The following is a 19707-nucleotide window of genomic DNA, read 5'->3' on the forward strand; positions in this document are numbered from 1 at the left end:
ATTATGTGATTTGTTATTATTATTATTATTATTATTATTATTATTATTATTATTATTATGCCTGGCTATCTATAATATTATATTATACTATTATTATTAGTTGGTTATTTTGAATCGAAATAGGGATTTATAGATTCCTTGCAAAATTCATAAACACCCCAAGTAATGGCAGCGCTCATACTGTGAAAGACTATACGCGGACGAATGCCACACAGATAGCCCTTGGGACCTTCCTCGCGCCAGATGGAATGGAAGGATCAATGATGATGTTGTTGGTTGTTGAGTTGGTTTATGAAAAGATATAATTATATTTAATATTAAATAAATAGGCGTAGGCAGTATTTGATCGACACGACTAGTTGTAGGAGCTTATAATAATAATATAGAGAGAGAGAGAGAGAAGAAGAAGTATCTCTAGATTTATTTGTGTTGTATAGTTTCCTTCTTTTTTTTAATTTCAAAGGGGGGGGGGTCACTCACTTTTAAAATGTTCTCTCGGGCCTAGGTGCGAGGAACCTATAGGTACAAATACAATGGTTTCTTCTATTCTATGGTGTATGTAATTTTTTAGGAAAGGTTGCGGGGGGAATGTCTAGTTGTATTATGTAACCATAATCATCCTGCAACGATGCGACCGGTTGTTTGTCAACAAATATACTTAGATGCAACAAGTAAATATATTTCAGAGTTGTATTATTATGATTGGTACGTATCTCTTTTAAAGCTTGATAAACAAATGGGAGACACTCTTGGAGAACTAAATAATAAATGAATGAATTAGAGACCTGGAAATATATATTTCACACATCGATCAGTACTTACAATAGATTTTAAAACTAATAAGTGATCTGTTTGTCTTGATGGCATCTAATAGTTTTCGACTCAGTGCAGGAGTTACCGCGATATGGCTAATTGTAAGGTGCTTGATTATGTTTTTGTTTAATAGTTTGATGACCAATGATAATATTCTGGCACCACCACCACATTTTAGTCTGAGACACTCAAGATTGGGTAACCCGAGTACGAATCGATTAAATACTTCTTTATCGTATGTCATTCGATTGGATGCCATTAGTTTGACTGTTTTAATATATGGTGATCCATTCAATACATCACATGATGGTTGAATATCAACTGGGTGTGCTTTGAAATATATAGAGGTGGTGTAAGTTGATTGCGTTGGATAATGAATGGTAATAATATAATATAATATATATTGTACATACCTATACTTTTAACTTGGTATTTATCGATATGTGGAATCATTGATGGCAAACAAATGGGTGTATGAAGTTCTTGGTTGTTTTTAACATTGGCTCCATAGACACAGAATCTTGTACTTGCTCTCTCGGCATAGATCATTCTTCCAAATGGAAATGATTCAAAGAAATACTCTGTTATTGTTGTATTCTCTTTTAGGTCTTGATAGATCAACCCCATAGTTGTACGCGCTTTGACAAAAGAAGAGAGGACAAGAGTGGAGTGAGCATGATAAATATTTATACTCGATAGATAAGATGTTGACATACCTTGTTCAATTGTGTTATCATCGAAAAGAACATATATTGATAAGTAGGTAACCAACTTTGATTTTTGGATGACTGTTCTTACCCTATTCACCGCTGATTGTAGTTCCTGTTGACTTCCGACAAAGTCGATCATATCTAGGCATCTTCCCTCACCATTTGAATCCTTAACAAATGCACCCAATGACTTTAGTTCTTCATCAGACCTTATTATCTTTTTGTCGTCGTTGTTGTTTGTTTCCATCTTTTGTCTCTTCACATTGATGTCATCATCATCATCAATCACAATAATATTATTGTTATTATTATTGTTGTTGTTCTTGTTGTTATTATTATTATTATTATTATTATTATTATTATTATTATTATTATTATCATTGTTGTCAATTGATCTCTTTTTGTTGTAAAGATTTGCCATGACATCATTTACAACTTGCAAGACATCTATTTGATTGTCCAACATGAAATAGACAGAACATTGAGCAATGTGATTGTTGAGTGTTGCAGTATCACATAGTTGACTATCACATAACGGACATTTGTTATCTTTGAATGTTTTGAATTGTTTGGTGATAGAATGATATTTATCTGTCTCTTTTGTTGTTGTCATCTTCTTTGTAATTTGAAATAATCAATTAATTGTTCAACAAATATTGGTTATGTTTGAAAAAGTAATCTTTTTTAATTTCTACAAGACAGGTGTTGATTTTTTTTTTTGAACAAAACAATGTACACAGAATCAGTGATTGATCAAAAAAAAAATTAAATAATAATATCTGTTTTGTTCAAAAAAAAAAATCAAAAGTCTGGGTTCTTGGTTTGATCGCTTCACAAGATAATTATCTTAATAATTAGTGTTCAAAATGCAAATTATTTTAGTAGTGGTAGGCCTAGTTTTCGTCTCTTTCGTTTCAGCATTACCTTTGGCGATGCAACCTCCTCCTGGTGCTCTCTGCGCTATGCCGAATCCAACAATACGAAGACCTCGTGCGTTTATACCAAATGCAAATGGTGCGGGATGGCACTGTTCAGCGAGAGGAGTAGAAGCGCCTGCGGCACCTGGTGTGTATGTTTTGGGTCTACTTAACGGTCCCAACATAGACATAGCCTACATCGGACAATCATCGGTAAGTCTTGAAAGTAGACTCGCCTATCAAGAAGGAGCAAGAAATATAGGCATTTGGAATGCTTATTGTTTTTTTCGACTTGCACCATTCGCTGGGGGTGGTCACAACCATTTCCCATATTTAGCAGAAGCCTACCTAATGTCAAGGATCTCAGCACCTCAAAACAACCAGTGGCTTGGTGGAACAAGAATTGGATATGACAACGTTGTCCCTATCTTGCCTCCCATAAACATTGTTCCTCTTTTTGCTAATTTGCTTCAATGCCTCTAAATAAATGATATTTATTTAAATAAACAATGAAAACAGTACCAGCAAATTATAATGTTCATAATATTTATTCTTCTTCTTTTGATTTTGACTTTTCACATATATGTTTTTCTTTTAACTATTTGACATCATATTAGTTGTTGAATTAATTGATAATAGCTACCACTACCACCGGCTTGATTGATTGGTTTAGCCAATTCTTTGGTAATATCTACACCACCCAATTCTAAGCTACGTAGAGATGGCATGTTGGATGACCATTATAAATAGGTGCTGCATGTGATATTCACATGGTGTCCCTAGTCTAACAACTTGCAGAGTTGACTCTCAGTTCTTGATAATATACTCTCCCAAATAAATTGGTGAGCGAGAGTGGGTGTTAACATCCCCCAGTGAGTGTCAACTGAAGAACTTGATGTGATAGATGAATGAAAAACATATTGATCTAAATGTTTTTCGAACTCTTACAAATGCATTTCTAGAGTTAATCTTGTTAAATATCTTCTTGTCGAGTGTCTCTCTAACGAGAAAAGACGTGATATTGAATAGTTTGGGTATAATCCATATGTAAGGTTTACATTGATGGGTTTTTATTGATTGCTTTGAAGAAAATCTTGGATTGTTGTTCTATATCATTATCTTTTTCTCTATTTGTTGGAGCAGGTCGTGGTCTTTTTTGAGCTGCAAATGTTACCGGTTTGGTAACTTGCTTGTTTACTAAAAGGTCAAGTTTGTTGGTTTGGGATTGGAGAGTTGGTGTTTGACTAGATCGAATACTAAAATCTAACAAGCTTTTTTTTAGAGTCTGAAATAATCTTTGTTGTGGTTGGTGAGCTTGAATACATTTGGTGTCTTGGATATCACAGAAAATAGGGGGTGGGCACCAAACAGGTGGTTGATGATTTAAGAGACTTTCGCTGTAACGTACACATGTTTTACATTGAACTTTTGTTAGACCGTTGCCCTTCCAAATAGGGTGATCGCACATTGACTCCATAAATTCATTGTATTCGTCATTGTATTCGCATTCTTGTGAGGGATTGAGGTTTGAATCGAACTTACATTCAATTGCAAGAGATCCCAAAAGCCCGACTAGAATTAGAAGGGCGATAATTAACGCTTTCATTATTTGTTTCAAATTTATGACAAACCAATAAAATGATCACCAAGCGTTGTTCTGCACCTTCAAATTGTCGTTGTGATATTCAAAAAAAAAGTGTATTCATACCAACAATATTAATTTACAAAAACAAAGTAATCAGGTTATTATATTGTTATTATTATATTATTATTGTTATTATTATTATTATTATTGTTCTTGTTGTTATTATCAATTGAAGAGAATGAATTGGTTTCAGTATCATCTGATCATACTATTATCATTTGGAAAAGAGTATGATTATATAAGAGAATATATAATATAGAATAGAGATATGTATATTAACATTCATTCAATCATTTTCTATTTTAGAATGAAAATACTCTATTTTGATTAAAGAAACATTAAAAGGACATAGTGATAGTGTAACATCATGTTCAATTGTTAGAAATGATAGAGATGGATCATTGTTGTTGTGTTCTACATCGACAGATAATACAGTAAAGATTTGGAAGAGATGCTGGTGTTGATCAACCTGCAAAACAACAAGAGCAGGAGGAGGATGGTGAAGAGGAGGGTGGTGGTATTGATACCAACACATTGATATATTCGTTAAAGAGTTCATCGATTACTGGTGTCAAGTCATTGTCTTCAAAGGGACATATATTCAATGTTAGCGAGACGACCAAGGTCAAGGTGATTGTCTTGTTAGAGTCGGTCATGTCCGGTCACGAAGACTGGGTGTACAGCGTCTCATGGTATCCCGTCAACAAGGACGATGGTACGCAAGAGATGTGTTTGGTGTCGTCGTCGACAACGGACAAGACTATGATTGTCTGGCGTCCCGATCCAAAGAGCGGTGTGTGGATGGACGAGGTGCGTATTGGAGACATGGGTGGCAACATCCTCGGTCTCTATGGTGCCGTCTTTTCACCAACTGGAGAGTACCTATTATCACACGGATACAATGGTGCATTCCATCTTTGGGGTAACGAGAATCATCATAACAACAACAACAATAACAACAACTCAAGTAGAGCAGTATGGAGACCAGAGATTATAACATCGGGTCATTTTGGTCCTGTTCAAGATCTCATGTGGGCACCCGATTACAACTACTTTATCTCTTGCTCAACTGACCGCACGCTTAGATTGTAGAGTGAGTGGGATTCATCACAAAACCAGGATCGTGTAAAGGGATGGTTCGAGATTGCACGTCCACAAATCCACGGATACGATCTTGAATGCTTCACCTTTATCCACGGCAAGAACCATGCCATCGTGTCGGGTGCCGAAGAAAAGATCTTGCGTGTGTTTTTGGGCTCACAAAACTTTATCGATACAGTTGGATATCTCGGGCGTCGTCTATGAAGATGACGGACAGATGCGTCCAGCTGCTGCCAACCAGCCATCTCTGGTCTCTCCAACAAGCCATTCTTTACCACCGCGCAACAAGACGGTGCGACTGACGGACAAGAAATGATGATCGCCGCCACCATGGCCGAGGACAATGAAACTCACCGTCGTCCAACTCGCCTTTTCACACGACAACCGATACCTTCTCGGCGTGTCACGTGATCGTATGTGGTCGTTGTGGCGTCGCACTTCTGATGAAACCAACCCGTATGTCCGAGATATTCACAGACATCAATATTATTATTATTATTATTATTATTAATTTCTAAAAGATATTATTATTATTATTTATGGGGCCGAGAATTATAAACAATATCTGGGTGGAGAAAGAGATGGACTAGAAAATACTCAACCACCACACATTCAACCAACAGAAGTGGTAGGTCTCGTTCGTCAATTGCTTCTATGCATTTAAAAATAATAACAATAAAACATAAAACCTTTATTACACATTGTTTGTTTTTTATTAAAATGTGACTTAGGCAGTGGTTTCCCCATTTCCAGTATTGATCAAATCAGATGGATAGGTTGCAAAGTTGAATAGTGTTTTAGAGGTACCTTGTGATTTGTATCCATTGGTTGTTACCAAATTAATGTAACCATGAGTGTTTGGTTGGCCTTCAGGAACACAACTTCCATAGGTATCGGAATTTCTATCGCACATTCTGGTATTATTAATAAAAAAAAGAGGAAAATAAGTTAAAAGGACTTGATAAAAAAAAAAAAAAAAAAAAAAAGACTTACTCCATTACTATTATTTCATCCGAGAATGAGATTGGGATTGGCACATCATAAGGAACATTTACCATACCTTTTGTAGTTCTAATCTGATAAAACGCTAGATGGGTTGAGGTTAGAGACAAAGCAACTTGAATATCATTTATCTTTTGGGCAACGAAGCTTTGGTACTTTTGACTGAATGATTGGATTTTGTTGGTAGGAGCGAGTGAGGTTTGGTAACTTTTAACAAAGGTGTCAAATTGGTACAGGACTTGTGCTTCGGTGAGTGGAGTATCTTGGGATATCAGTTCAGGTTGGAATGGCAGGTCAATACGGCTCACCTTGGAATAGTTTGGTGGGGTTCTTGCAGAGTCGGCTTTTACTTGTACCATTTTGGTTCCCAAAGATCCGATTAGATTGACAGATATCAAAGGTACTATGCCAATCTGGATAGGGCTTGGCACGTAGTTTACACTACCAATAACTTTAATGTACCCAACGTCTGGGTAGATTGCAGGAATTGGTTGTATAGTGTCATATCCAATGATGATTGGCTCGGGGGTTGGAGTAGGCGATGGAGTGGGTTCGGTAGATCCGCTTCCTCCAGTGGTTGTTGAGCCGCCTGTAGTGGTGGTTGGATCACTCGTGGTAGATCCATCCCCTCCAGTGGTGGTAGAGGTAGTGGTGACAGTCGGACTGTCGGTGATAGTGGTTCCATCTGATGCGGTGGTGGTGGTGGTGGTGGTGGTGGTAGAGTTGATTGGAGGGTATCCATAAATGGGAGATATTATTGGTTGGAAAATATAACCACGCGAGTACTTTTGGGTGTTCATGTGGATGATCAACTGGTCGATGTACAGGGTGGCATTCAAGGGGACCAAGGATTGAGTGGTGACGTTCCAGCTATATATAAAGATTGAACCGATCTCCCAATCACCAAAAGGCATGTCAGTTCTAACAGAGTGTTGGCATCCGTCGGAAGTGCACTGGTGATTGATGGCGAGATTAATGCGGGACACGTTGAACAAGCCGTCATCCACAGTCTTGTTGACAAGGTTGTACATGACAATGGTCAAGTTGGAGAGCATGAATTTTTCTTGAAGGGTAAAACTCTTGGGCTTTGACGACTCGTAGTTGAAAATAATATTTATCTTGTCCAGCAGGGGATTGGTATTTTTTTCAACACCAGTTTTGATATATGATATATATGCTAAAAATAAAAGAAAGAAATAATAAAAATGGAATGAGAATAAATAAAATTAATATTTTGTCATTAAAAATAATTAAATTAAATTAAAACGATCGATTTACATTGCCACCAGAGTTCTTTGTAGGTTGTAACATTAATGGCTTCTCCAGTCAACATGTCAGACATTGAAATATTCTTTGGCAAAACCCAGTTTTCAGGAATAATGTTGTAGAGCAAATCAATCTTGAAGTCAACTGGCACAGGACGAGTATCAACAGTTAGAGCCCATCCTCCTAAAATAAATTAAACAAAAACATACATATTAAAATGGTTATTCGATTGAAATTGAATAATAATAATAAGTGATTGAATTTTTTTAAATTTAAATAATTACCAAATGATGAAGGGGCATTGATATCTGGGCCAAAACTTCCCGGAGCACCACCTTTGACAATCAGTTTTCCTTTCATTGACGAAGCCTCATAGGCTGATTGGGTCTTTTGAGAGACAGAGTTCTCGTTACTTCCTTGGTACGAAGCACCACCTCCACCATAGGGTGTGGAGATATCAACAGACGTTGAGATTTGGGCACACTTGGACAGTTCTGATTCATCTTTGTTTTCGAGCTTTGAGGTGACAACGTTGGTAATTACTTCGAGGGATCCGCCCAATTGAGCAGCCTTGTAGTAGAAAGAACCAAACTTTTCGACAAAGGAATACATGTCGGAAAGGGTGAATACTTTGGACAAGGCTTGTACGAAATTGGTGTGGAAACGAATGGCATTTCTGGCTACATTGGAGATGTAACATTTGTATTTGGTAGATATGGTCTTTCCTCCGTTTTCTTGTTGCAGGGTTTTCGACTGCTTCGTAGATTCAGACTGACTGTAGGCAGCGGTAACAGAGGCACTGTACCCACCGGCTTTACCACTTGCAGCAAAAGAGGCACTCATTTCGGTTTCCTTGGCAAATTCTCTTTGCAACATCGATGATGTATCAAAAATACGCGATTGGGAATCATATGAACACTTTGGCGACATATCGGCATAGAACTCTAGTGGAATACTAAAAAATAAAAATAACAAAAAAGGTTACATTAGTTATTGAGGATTCGATGATAATTATAATTGTATTATTAATATTGTTGTTTGTTTATACCTACCTATATACTTTATTTCTATTGAAATCCTGGATAGTTGTAAATGTAGCATTGGGGCAATACCCGAAATCAAATATGATTGTTGGCAATTCTTCACCCGTTTTGATGTCGATACCGTGGGAAAGATGCGACAGACCTGGTAAAGAATAGGTGTATTGATTGTTGATGAGGTACCCTACAGAATCCAAACGTGGAAAATCATTTGAAATTGGCTCTATTTGAGAACTGCATCTAGTACCAAGGTAGGCATAGCAATCTTGAATGCAGCTTTCTGGTTGTTCATTACAAACACCATCACCACAAATTGGATTGATTGTAGACGATAGTTTTTCTTTCAAAGGGCAAGTATTTTCTTCATCAGAATCTTTAATACCATCATTGCATACTATAAATAAAATAAAAAAAAAAAAAAAGGACAATTTAATTAGATTTGATTGATAGAGTTGGTCGATTGTTTCAAATAATTATTACCATTTAAAGAAAAGAAAGGTTCAAAAACATTTTTACCACTCTTGTCAAGTACCTTGATTTCCAAATCGGAAAAAGAGGATGCTGGGGTCAAAATATCTAGTTTAAGAATGTTGACAACGCTTGGTACGACTCTCATCTCGTGAACTTGGGTCATGTTTTCAGTGATAAAACTAGCATCGATTTTGACTTGGTGATTGATTGAAAGAACAACTCCAACATTTCTTCCATTAATAACAAATCTATAGAAAGAGTCGGTTTCAACCTTGAAATAGGTTAGGATATTACCAAAACTACTTGTTGGGCTATTGTAATTGGTAAAACCTATGTTTGAAAAAAAAAAAAAAAAAATATTATTATTATTATTATACCATGTAAGCGAGGGTGTTTTAAATGGATTGACTATACTTACTGAGTTCACGAAGTGGAGAAGGGAATCCATCCACGACACATGAGTGACTGGGAATGGTTTTGCCAGTGGTTTCGAGGAAGGGGCAATTGGAGTACATTACCCACTTGGCGCCATTGAATTGACAAGATTTACAGTCGGACGGACAGGTAAGACATGACTCTTGCGACTCACAGATTCCGTTTGAGTTACACTTGGTTTTAGAGGGTCCGCTTGGAGTTGTTGCTGGGGGAACGATATCGGTAGCACTTGGAATGGCAGGGACGGAGGGACAGCTGGGGACTTTGTTGCATACTGAAACCATGTCAGTCCAGAGACCACTAGCCGAAAGAAGAGCCTGGTTCGACGAGCTGCACGATACACCGGCACCGGTGATATTGGTTTGACGGAATACAACATCGGCAGAGTTCTCCAATACAATATCAGTGTTGGAATTGCATGTTATTCTTGACTTGGTGAAAGAGGAGGATGAGCCCGTGGCTAGAATTGCACCAGCTTTATCTTTTGCCGTGTTACCAATAAAGGTACAGTTGATACAGTTGAGTGCGTTGCCATGGAAATAAATTGCTCCACCGACGTGTGCCTTGTTTGAATAAAATCCAACATTTGTCATATGCATCGTCGAACCTTTTCCATTGATGGCGCCGCCGTTCATTGCCAAGCAATTGATAAAGACGATTCCATAAAGCGACAACGTGGAGTTGGTCACAGTCAGACCATTTGAAATTTGTTGGCAATCAACAACAGATTGTTGTCTTGGTTCCAAAGTACTATTAATTATTATTATTATTAATATGAGAAAAAGAAATGTTAATATCTATATATATTAAATATATCGATCACATGATCGTTGAGATAACCATACCGAATTTCAAGAGTAGTATTGAATATTTCCAATTCACGATTTAAATCACCATTGTAGATTGACTGCTTGAGAATGATAGATATCAATGAGGATGAAGGTGGAAGAAGTGAAACTTGTTGTAAAGCTTGTTTGATGGATCTGCAAGGTGCGTCAACAGGTCCACATCTGTTGTAAAATGGTTTCGATGGATCGACATGAATGTCATAACCTCTGCATAATCCTACAAAGATAGTTAGTAGTACTAGCACTACTACTATTCTATTTTTCATATTATATTAATAATTTAACTAACTCTATCTATTACTATTGCTACTACTATTACTACTATTAATGCTATTGAGAAAGGAGAGTTTGTCTAAAGCACCCAACCATTCCTAAGATGCTTGGGTAGGCGCCTCGAATCAGAAGAGAAGCATCTACTAATGGGGAGATTGTTGATCTCGCAACAAACTCTGTATCATGCTAAACTCTTGCATCATGCTTCCCCAACCACCTGATTCGCTATTTCATTGGTTTCGTTTAGATTTTTTTGGAGGTACGCAACGAAACAAACCAACAGTGCATCTGATTGGACAAAAAAAAAAATGATGAACATCACTTTGAAACTATCTTCAAAACTTACTTACTTTTAGTTTCAAAGTGGGATGTTCATCATTTTTTTTTGTCCAATCAGATGCACTGTTGGTTTGTTTCATTGCGCCTACCTCGTGCGAGCTCTAACTCCAATATCTTCGACGTTGTAACAAAAAGTTTGGTGGGAAAGAAAATAAGTGATTAAGTTCCTCATTCCTTTCAGCAGTCGTCGTAGATAGATATAATTAATTATTTAAAGTAGTAAAAATGTACTCCAAACCTTTTTTATTACTATATTTATTATTATTATTATTATTATTTGTCATTACGACAAATGCACAGTCACAGCTTATCTATGTGGACTATAAATCCTCGATTCAATTCAGAGGAAGCGAGAACTTCCCTTTTAAAGATATAAAGAGTGCTATCGATTTCAGTACTGAAAACAAGTTGGTATGTATTAATTATAAAAGGTGGATCGAATTTAATTGATGAGATATGTCTTACCAAACATTAACTCTTTTTTTTTTTTTTTTTTTTTTTTAGACTCTTCCGATCATCTTGATTCAACAAGGAATTTATGCAGGTACAGATAATAAGAATATCAGAATCAATGATATGACAATTCAATTTGTGTATGTATAAAGTTTTATAGAAGATAACAAACCGTTTGAGGAAGGAACCAAAAAACTAAAAAACTAATTATTTTGTTTATTTTTTATTTTTTTTTTTAGTATCTAAAAGTACACCAATTATAATTGATTGTGAAGGTATTGGTCAAGGTTTAATTATTGAAAACAGTAATGTAATGATTAGCGGAATTACATTTGCCAATTGTAGCAAGTCCCAAGGCAGTACTATCCATGCTTTAAACTCGGTAGTTACATTGGAAAACTGTACCATTACCAAATCAAGAACGGACAACTCCAACGTCCTCTTCTCGTCTTCAAAGTTATTCGTGTCAAAAACCAACTTTACAAACAACTATGCCACCAACTCTGGAGGTGCCATCGTTGCTGTTAATTCTATTGTAGAAATTGGAAAGGGTGTTGTCTTTTCCAAAAACAACAGAACCTCCTCAAATGGAAGACTAGTTAGTGATGACATTGTTGCCTCTAACAAATCAACAGTCTATTTTGTCGATGCTGGCGGTGTAGAAACAAAAAATGTTTTTTGTGATGAATCATCTACGGTTGATGATAGCAAAGGTCTCTCGCTCTGCCCCATGAAAAATGATCTATCGTCTGCCTCCCCTTCCTCTCCACCACCATACTGCGGCGATAGCTTCTGTGACACTGTAAACGAAAACTACTTCAACTGTCCCCAGGATTGCCCTTCCATACAGTTTTCTGGCTTCATCAAAGAAGAATGGACCGATTCAAACCCCTTGAAGGTATCGTCGCCAATGCTATATCCAAAGACAACTATATTGGATGGAGTCGAAGGCCCAGTCCACGCTACTCTCACCTCTTACTTCCGGTTCTCTCAAAACTCAAAGTTGTATCTACGTGTATCAACATTTAATCTTGGCTTAAAGATCCTTTTTGACCGAAGAGAGGTATCCCATTTTCAATTGCAAGAACCAGACAGCAAAACCCAACTTTTTGAAGCTAATGTCTACCTCGTCCAAGGAATCCACCAATTTCAAGCCTTACTCACCTCGTTTACCAAAAAAACGCAAGGATCAAGAAACATAACCCTCGAGTATCGTACCTCGCTCTCCCAACCATACGTACCATTCAACATTACCTTCTTTTCACTCAATTCATGTGGTGATGGTATTGTCTCCCCTGTCAATGAAGACTGCTCCTATGACTCTTTCAACGGCTATGGCAGAATGGATTCTGTTACAAATCTCAATACCACATGTGGAAACAAGATATGTGACGAGGTTTCTCCCATCCTTTGTTTATCCGATTGCCACGAGTACATCACTGAAAAGTGTCCACCCTTGACCGTTAGAAAAGGTTCTTTGGTTCCAACTGCCCCCACCTCGACAGATACTCTTGGAAAGCTTATTGCTAACCAGCAAGTGTGGCGTCTCCCCGGTTACCAACACTTCTCGTTTGGATATGACATTGTATTTGGTGAACAATCAAAATTCCCAGTATTCTATTTTGGTTTCTGTAACGAAAAGGAATCAAACATTATTGAAGATGTTTATCGTGATGCTTTCTATGAAATCCCCAAAGTAATTAAAATTAATGATATTATTTATATTTATATTAAATTTAACACCTTTCTATCTATATTTAAATTTATTTATTTATTTTAGGAATTGACCGTTGTACCTCTACCTCTTTGTAGTTTCTCCATAACCACTGAAGAGTTTAATAGTACTGATTCCATGCAAAAATCCAAGCGTTCCAAATCGTCCATGTCCATTAGCGCCAATGCCAATGCCAAGATTGGTTCCGTCGGTGTACAGGTCGACGCCTCCTACAAACACGACAAGGCAGTATCCGAGTCTAGATCGTTGTCCAATACCAAACAAGGTTCCACCTACGAATCAACCGTCCAATGTTCCTCGTTTTCAGTTGAGATTATCGACCCTTCCACAAATCAGTTCCATCCCGGCTTCTTGAGCGACCTCTCAACGGGAAACTCCACCGACGACTTTATCCTCCTCATTCAAAAGTATGGCTCCCACTTTTATCTCTCTGGCATTTTGGGCGGAACCCTCAAACAAATCACCATCCACCAAAAATCTCAATCCGAGTCAGAGAGTCAAAAAGATGTAGATGATATGGTCAGCTATTCAGTTGGAGTCTCGGTCAGTTCTCCTTCGCTTTCCGCCAGTGCCAGTTTCAGTAGCACAGAGACCAACGATTCTAAAGAAGGCAGAAAACAAAAATTTATGAGCGAAAGCAAAAGATCCACCATCATAACCAATGGTGGAGCAGCAGGCTCATTTGCTCCATCAGCCGACGGTGCCCCCACTACCTTTGGTAGGTAACCTTTCAACAAAACATTCCACCTTAAATATATATTGACTCTATTTTTTTATTTCAAATATAGGGGACTGGGCAAACAGCGTTGATATTCTTCCGGCCATTGTCAACCCTCAACTCCAACCAATCAGATCCATCATTCCGGAAGTGTGGGTTACCCCATCTGGTGAAAAGGTTGTTGATCTATGGACCAAAGCCGAAGAAGAATACTACAAACGAATGTTAAGTGGCCCAATCTTTGATTCAACCTTGTCTACACTCCAAAAGAAAGAACACTTGACTTGGTTCCCGAGATTGCACTTGGATGAACGTAGTTATGAAACTTCTCACATTGTATCACAAGATCGAGCCAAGGGAATAGAGATCTCTAGTCTCGACTTGGAATTCTTTGTCGAGAAAAGACAAATGGCTGACGACTATGAAACCGATTTTGTCAAGATAGAGCCAAACTTCCCCACCTCTATCGACCCAGAAGTTCACGATGTGAGATTACTCATGCAGCTCCCAAGTATTAATAATTGGACTATCGATCAGTTGAACACGACATATTATCACACCCACAACGAAGATTCAATCGACGTATCAAGATCCCTTGGAAATGTCATTTTCCAAAAAACGTCAAAGACATTCGAACTTCCAAGCGAAATTGGGTATTGGAATAGACCAACGCCAGGCGCCGTCCCCAAAAACTATCCAATCTACCATCTTCACCATATCTCCAAAGGAAAGTTGGTTCGAGAAATGGCGCCCTCGTTTTTCCTTTTGGTTCCCCCAGACTGTGATGGTACCCAAAGTACCGTGGATGTCGTAAAAGTTGGCATTAGATACTATATTGCAGGAACTGAACAAAAGAGATTCTATGATCGTCAATCTACTCATCGAGGAAAATGGAGACTATTGGAGATTTTGGACAAAACAACAGTTTCACAGCTTTTGTTGTCTACAGACACCTACGTTCATTACACAACTGATAGTGATTGGCCCGACTCTGGCACTCCAGACTACACAATCAGAAGCTTTATGTGCCAAACATATTTAATCCTTCCAAACAAACAAGGAGAGTATATTACCATTCGTAACCTTTACAACAACAACAATGGTGGTAAAAAGACCAACGGTGAAGATTTCAAACCTTTTATTGAAAGTCCTACTCACTCAAGATACGTCTGGTGGGAAGATGGAGATTTAGAAGTGTCCAGTGATAGCGAGCATCTCGATGAAAACGCTGCCATAAATTTAGCCTCAGAGTTCCCTGCTGAAAACTTTATTCCAGAACAATTATTAACTCAAATATCAAACAAATAAAAACTAATAATATTAATATTAATACTGTTCTTTTTCTCTATCTCTCATGCGCATGATGAGATTTTAAAAAAATGAAATAGATATCTATATTCTTTTATTTATTTGAAAGTGTACTTGCAATTATATTATACTATTATTATTAGTTGGTTATTTTGAATCGAAATAGGGATTTAAAGATTCCTTGCAAAATTCATAAACACCCCAAGTAATGGCAGCGCTCATACTGTGAAAGACTATACGCGGACGAATGCCACACAGATAGCCCTTGGGACCTTCCTCGCGCCAGATGGTTCGCATGAGAGATAGAGAGAGAAGAAGAAGAAGTATCTCTAGATTTATTTGTGTTGTATAGTTTCCTTCTTTTTTTTAATTTCAAAGGGGGGGTCACTTACTTTTAAAATGTTCTCTCGGGCCTAGGTGCGAGGAACCTATAGGTACAAATACAATGGTTTCTTCTATTCTATGGGGTATGTAATTTTTTAGGAAAGGTTGCGAGGGGAATGTCTTGTATTATGTAACCATAATCATCCTGCAACGATGCGACCGGTTGTTTGTCAACATATATACTTTGATACAACAAGTAAATATATTTCAGAGTTGTATTATTATGATTGGTACGTATCTCTTTTAAAGCTTGATAAACAAATGGGAAACACTCTTCGCGAACTAAATAATAAATGAATGAATTAGAGACCTGGAAATATATATTTCACACATCGATCAGTACTTACAATAGATTTTAAAACTAATAAGTGATCTGTTTGTCTTGATGGCATCCAATAGTTTTCGACTCTGTGCAGGAGTTACCGCGATATGGCGAATTGTAAGGTGTTTGATTATGTTTTTGTTTAATAGTTTGATGACCACTGATAATATTCTGGCACCACCACCACATAGTCTGAGACACTCAAGATTGGGTAACCCGAGTATGAATCGATTAAATACTTCTTTATCGTATGTCATTCGATTGGATGCCGTTAGTTTGACTGTTTTAATATATGGTGATCCATTCAATACATCACATGATGGTTGAATATCAACTGGGTGTTCTTTGAAATATATAGAGGTGGTGTAAGTTGATTGCGTTGGATAATGAATGGTAATAATATAATATATATTGTACATACCATAACCTCTAACATCGTATTTATCGATATGTGGAATCATTGATGGCAAACAAATGGGTGTATGAAGTTCTTGGTTGTTTTTAACATTGGCTCCATAGACACAGAATCTTGTACTTGCTCTCTCGGCATAGATCATTCTTCCAAATGGAAATGATACAAAGAAATACTCTGTTATTATTGTATTCTCTTTTAGGTCTTGATAGATCAACCCCATAGTTGTACGCGCTTTGACAAAAGAAGAGAGGACAAGAGTATGAGCATGATAAATATTTATACTCGATAGATAAGATGTTGACATACCTTGTTCAATTGTGTTATCATCGAAAAGAACATATATTGATAAGTAGGTAACCAACTTTGATTTTTGGATGACTGTTCTTACCCTATTCACCGCTGATTGTAGTTCCTGTTGACTTCCGATAAAGTTGATCATATCTAGGCATCTTCCCTCACCATTTGAATCCTTAACAAATGCACCCAATGACTTTAGTTCTTCATCAGACCTTATTATCTTTTTGTCGTCGTTGTTGTTTGTTTCCATCTTTTGTCTCTTCACATTGATGTCATCATCATCATCAATCACAATAATATTATTGTTATTATTATTATTGTTATTATTGTTGTTCTTGTTGTTATTATTATTATTATTATTATTATTATTATTATTATTATTGTTATCGTTGTTGTCAATTGATCTCTTTTTGTTGTAAAGATTTGCCATGACATCATTTACAACTTGCAAGACATCTATTTGATTGTCCAACATGAAATAGACAGAACATTGAGCAATGTGATTGTTGAGTGTTGCAGTATCACATAGTTGACTATCACATAACGGACATTTGTTATCTTTGAATGTTTTGAATTGTTTGGTGATAGAATGATATTTATCTGTCTCTTTTGTTGTTGTCATCTTCTTTGTAATTTGAAATAATCAATTAATTGTTCAACAAATATTGGTTATGTTTGAAAAAGTAATCTTTTTTAATTTCTACAAGACAGGTGTTGATTTTTTTTTTTTGAACAAAACAATGTACATTGTTCCACAGAATCAGTGATTGTTTCCACATGTAGTATTGAGATTTGGAACAGAATCCATTCTGGTTTACTTGGAGAAGTAGGACCTTTAGAGGGTGGAGGTGTTATTATCGATTTCATAACGTTTCACAAATGGTTTATATGATTTACTGATATATCTATCTTTTGTGTTGTTGTTGACATTTCTTTAATGAAGGAAAAGGAACTTAATTTTATATTTGTTTTTTTTTTTTACCGTTTATTATTTTAATATTATATTATTATTATGTGATTTGTTATTATTATTATTATTATTATTATTATTATGCCTGTCTATCTATAATATTATATTATACTATTATTATTAGTTGGTTATTTTGAATCGAAATAGGGATTTAAAGATTCCTTGCAAAATTCATAAACACCCCAAGTAATGGCAGCGCTCATACTGTGAAAGACTATACGCGGACGAATGCCACACAGGTAGCCCTTGGGACCTTCCTCGCGCCAGATGGTTCGCATGGCATCGATGAGGCCATTGTAGTGCTTGCCGACATCGCCGGCTGTCTGTAGACGTGTTTTGGCAACGTCGAATGGGTTGGTGACGGCAGCGGCGACCACACCGGCTCCTCCACCAGCCACTAAATGCAAAAGCAATGGGTTTCTATCCTTGCTGTGAAATGGTTCGATGACCTTTTTTAATGATTCGTACGATGCAAAATACGTTCCATAGTATGGCACGTTCATCACCAACGACGTCGTATATCCCGCATAAAATGATTTTAATCCCTCTCTAACCCACATCTTTCTCATGCAATCTTTTAATCCATTGTATGTTGTCACTTGTAATTGCATTCTTTGTTTTACTGCGTCCATTGGTGATGCAACTGCTTCACTTATCATCTAAATCAAAAAAAAAGAAAATGACAAACAAATGTTAATATATCAAATGATGATTAATTAATTAATATGAATATGTTTGTTTAACATACGGTTGCAAAAGCACCAGCAGCACCAGTTTTGAGTGGATGATGGTGTTCCTTGTCTCCCTTGCATATTTTTTCTTTTAAATGTTCGTATATGGCAAAATGGAGGGCATGAGATGGAGCGGCACCGGCAGCGACGGCAGTGACACCTCTGAATAAACCTCCAACACCTGACCTTGTAACAATCTCCTTTGTTGTTTGAAAGCCTGATAATACTGCTACTCCTGGTCTAACTGCTGATTGTATATGTGTCTTTATAAAAAAGAAGAAGATCAAAGAAGGGTTAATCAATCAATCAATCGTCAATTGTCAATCGTGGTCATCATTGCAAACTTGTCATTGTCATTGACATCACCACCATCATCACACATACTTTGACTGTATCGATTGGGTACATTCCAACATGTTCTGCAACACCTGCAACAGCACCACCTATTAAATGAACATAGAATGATCCTCCTTCTTCCTCTTCTTCAAATCCGTGATCGTGACCCATGATTCTATTCTATTCTATATATATATATATATTTGTATGTGTGTTATGTATCAAGTTAATGAATACTTCTACTACTTCTACTATACTACTACGACTACGCCCTTCACGTCTTTGTCTCTTTTGATGATTTCTTTCTTTGTTTCTTGAAAAGTAATTATAATCGATTAAGATTAATCTAAACCAAATTAATTACTCCAACGCCCGAGCAAGACAGCAATCGATTGCTTCGTCTTTTTAAAAAAAAAGAAAAACTAATAATTTTGTCATCAGCAAAGGGTCAATTAAAATCGCGATGGTGACAAATACCATTGTAATGAATATCCGCCCCTTCCCTCTCTCTCTTTTGTTCGGTACCGGACCTGATCCCTATGTCACCCCCCCTCTAGTAAAATAAACAATTTCCCTCCTCTCCTCTCTCTGCAGTCAACCAGGTTAACAACAGACTAACTAACGTATGTTGTGTTGTATCATACGTATTATGATACACCATATATACGTTTGTTTGGTTGTTCATCGAACACAATCGATAGAGAGTCTCTTTTGGAATGGAATCTATTGTCTTCTCTACGATATTTATTCTCTCCAACTATAAACTCGACCATCTCATTCATCATCATCATTACTCTATCTATTGTGTTGGAATCAAAAGATGTATTGCTGTTGTTGAAATATCAAACATGAGTTAAAATACTAAATGAAATCACAATTATTGTTGTATGTAAATGATGGCAAGAGCAAGAAAAGTACATGTTGTTGGTGGGACTTCGAATAGGTGAGGGAAAAAAAAAAAAGAAAATAAATAAAAAAAAAAAAAGGTGCTACTTTAATTTGGGTTTGATGATCTTCACTTTTTAATCATCATCGCATGAGAAAGAGAGATAATCAAAAGAAAGACATTGTAACAATTAAAGGTATGCATATCAACTACAATACATACAACAAACAGATAAAGGATAGACATTCTAGATAGATAGATAGATAGAGTAGATAGGTTGATGTGAACTTCA

At 36.7% G+C, this 19707-nt stretch overlaps 6 protein-coding genes across 6 annotated transcripts; 2 read left to right on the plus strand and 4 right to left on the minus strand.

The window, feature by feature from the left end:
• Positions 1 to 55: 55 nt before the first annotated feature.
• DFA_00140 (uncharacterized protein) lies at positions 56 to 2136 on the minus strand (the record flags this gene model as incomplete). The annotated part of the gene is made up of 4 exons (XM_004357799.1): positions 56 to 69; positions 659 to 757; positions 823 to 1143; positions 1227 to 2136. The coding sequence occupies 4 exons, from the start codon at positions 2134 to 2136 to the stop codon at positions 56 to 58; spliced, it is 1344 nt and encodes a 447-aa protein (XP_004357856.1).
• Positions 2137 to 4263: 2127 nt separating this feature from the next.
• Positions 4264 to 5390, plus strand: DFA_00141 (uncharacterized protein; the record flags this gene model as incomplete). Its single annotated transcript, XM_004357800.1, has 3 exons — positions 4264 to 4277; positions 4526 to 5060; positions 5205 to 5390. 3 exons carry the CDS (start codon positions 4264 to 4266, stop codon positions 5388 to 5390), a joined length of 735 nt encoding a protein of 244 aa, XP_004357857.1.
• Positions 5391 to 5913: 523 nt separating this feature from the next.
• On the minus strand, positions 5914 to 9993 carry DFA_00142 (uncharacterized protein; the record flags this gene model as incomplete). The annotated part of the gene is made up of 7 exons (XM_004357801.1): positions 5914 to 6143; positions 6247 to 7365; positions 7467 to 7637; positions 7739 to 8409; positions 8507 to 8888; positions 8975 to 9295; positions 9384 to 9993. The coding sequence occupies 7 exons, from the start codon at positions 9991 to 9993 to the stop codon at positions 5914 to 5916; spliced, it is 3504 nt and encodes a 1167-aa protein (XP_004357858.1).
• Positions 9994 to 10420: 427 nt separating this feature from the next.
• On the plus strand, positions 10421 to 15074 carry DFA_00143 (uncharacterized protein; the record flags this gene model as incomplete). Its single annotated transcript, XM_004357802.1, has 7 exons — positions 10421 to 10476; positions 11025 to 11049; positions 11239 to 11271; positions 11365 to 11453; positions 11563 to 13009; positions 13094 to 13766; positions 13837 to 15074. 7 exons carry the CDS (start codon positions 10421 to 10423, stop codon positions 15072 to 15074), a joined length of 3561 nt encoding a protein of 1186 aa, XP_004357859.1.
• Positions 15075 to 15199: 125 nt separating this feature from the next.
• On the minus strand, positions 15200 to 17422 carry DFA_00144 (uncharacterized protein; the record flags this gene model as incomplete). Its single annotated transcript, XM_004357803.1, has 5 exons — positions 15200 to 15204; positions 15642 to 15740; positions 15806 to 16123; positions 16202 to 17117; positions 17390 to 17422. The coding sequence occupies 5 exons, from the start codon at positions 17420 to 17422 to the stop codon at positions 15200 to 15202; spliced, it is 1371 nt and encodes a 456-aa protein (XP_004357860.1).
• Positions 17423 to 17541: 119 nt separating this feature from the next.
• mcfF (mitochondrial substrate carrier family protein) lies at positions 17542 to 19320 on the minus strand (the record flags this gene model as incomplete). Its single annotated transcript, XM_004357804.1, has 7 exons — positions 17542 to 17555; positions 17683 to 18121; positions 18211 to 18456; positions 18578 to 18709; positions 18767 to 18842; positions 18894 to 18930; positions 19197 to 19320. The coding sequence occupies 7 exons, from the start codon at positions 19318 to 19320 to the stop codon at positions 17542 to 17544; spliced, it is 1068 nt and encodes a 355-aa protein (XP_004357861.1).
• Between the last annotated feature and the right edge of the window lie 387 nt (positions 19321 to 19707).

The sequence above is a fragment of the Cavenderia fasciculata genome (assembly GCF_000203815.1).
Source record: "Cavenderia fasciculata unplaced genomic scaffold Scf_Dfasci-F-a-11f03.f1-5, whole genome shotgun sequence".
NCBI classification, from domain to species: Eukaryota; Evosea; class Eumycetozoa; order Acytosteliales; family Cavenderiaceae; genus Cavenderia; species Cavenderia fasciculata.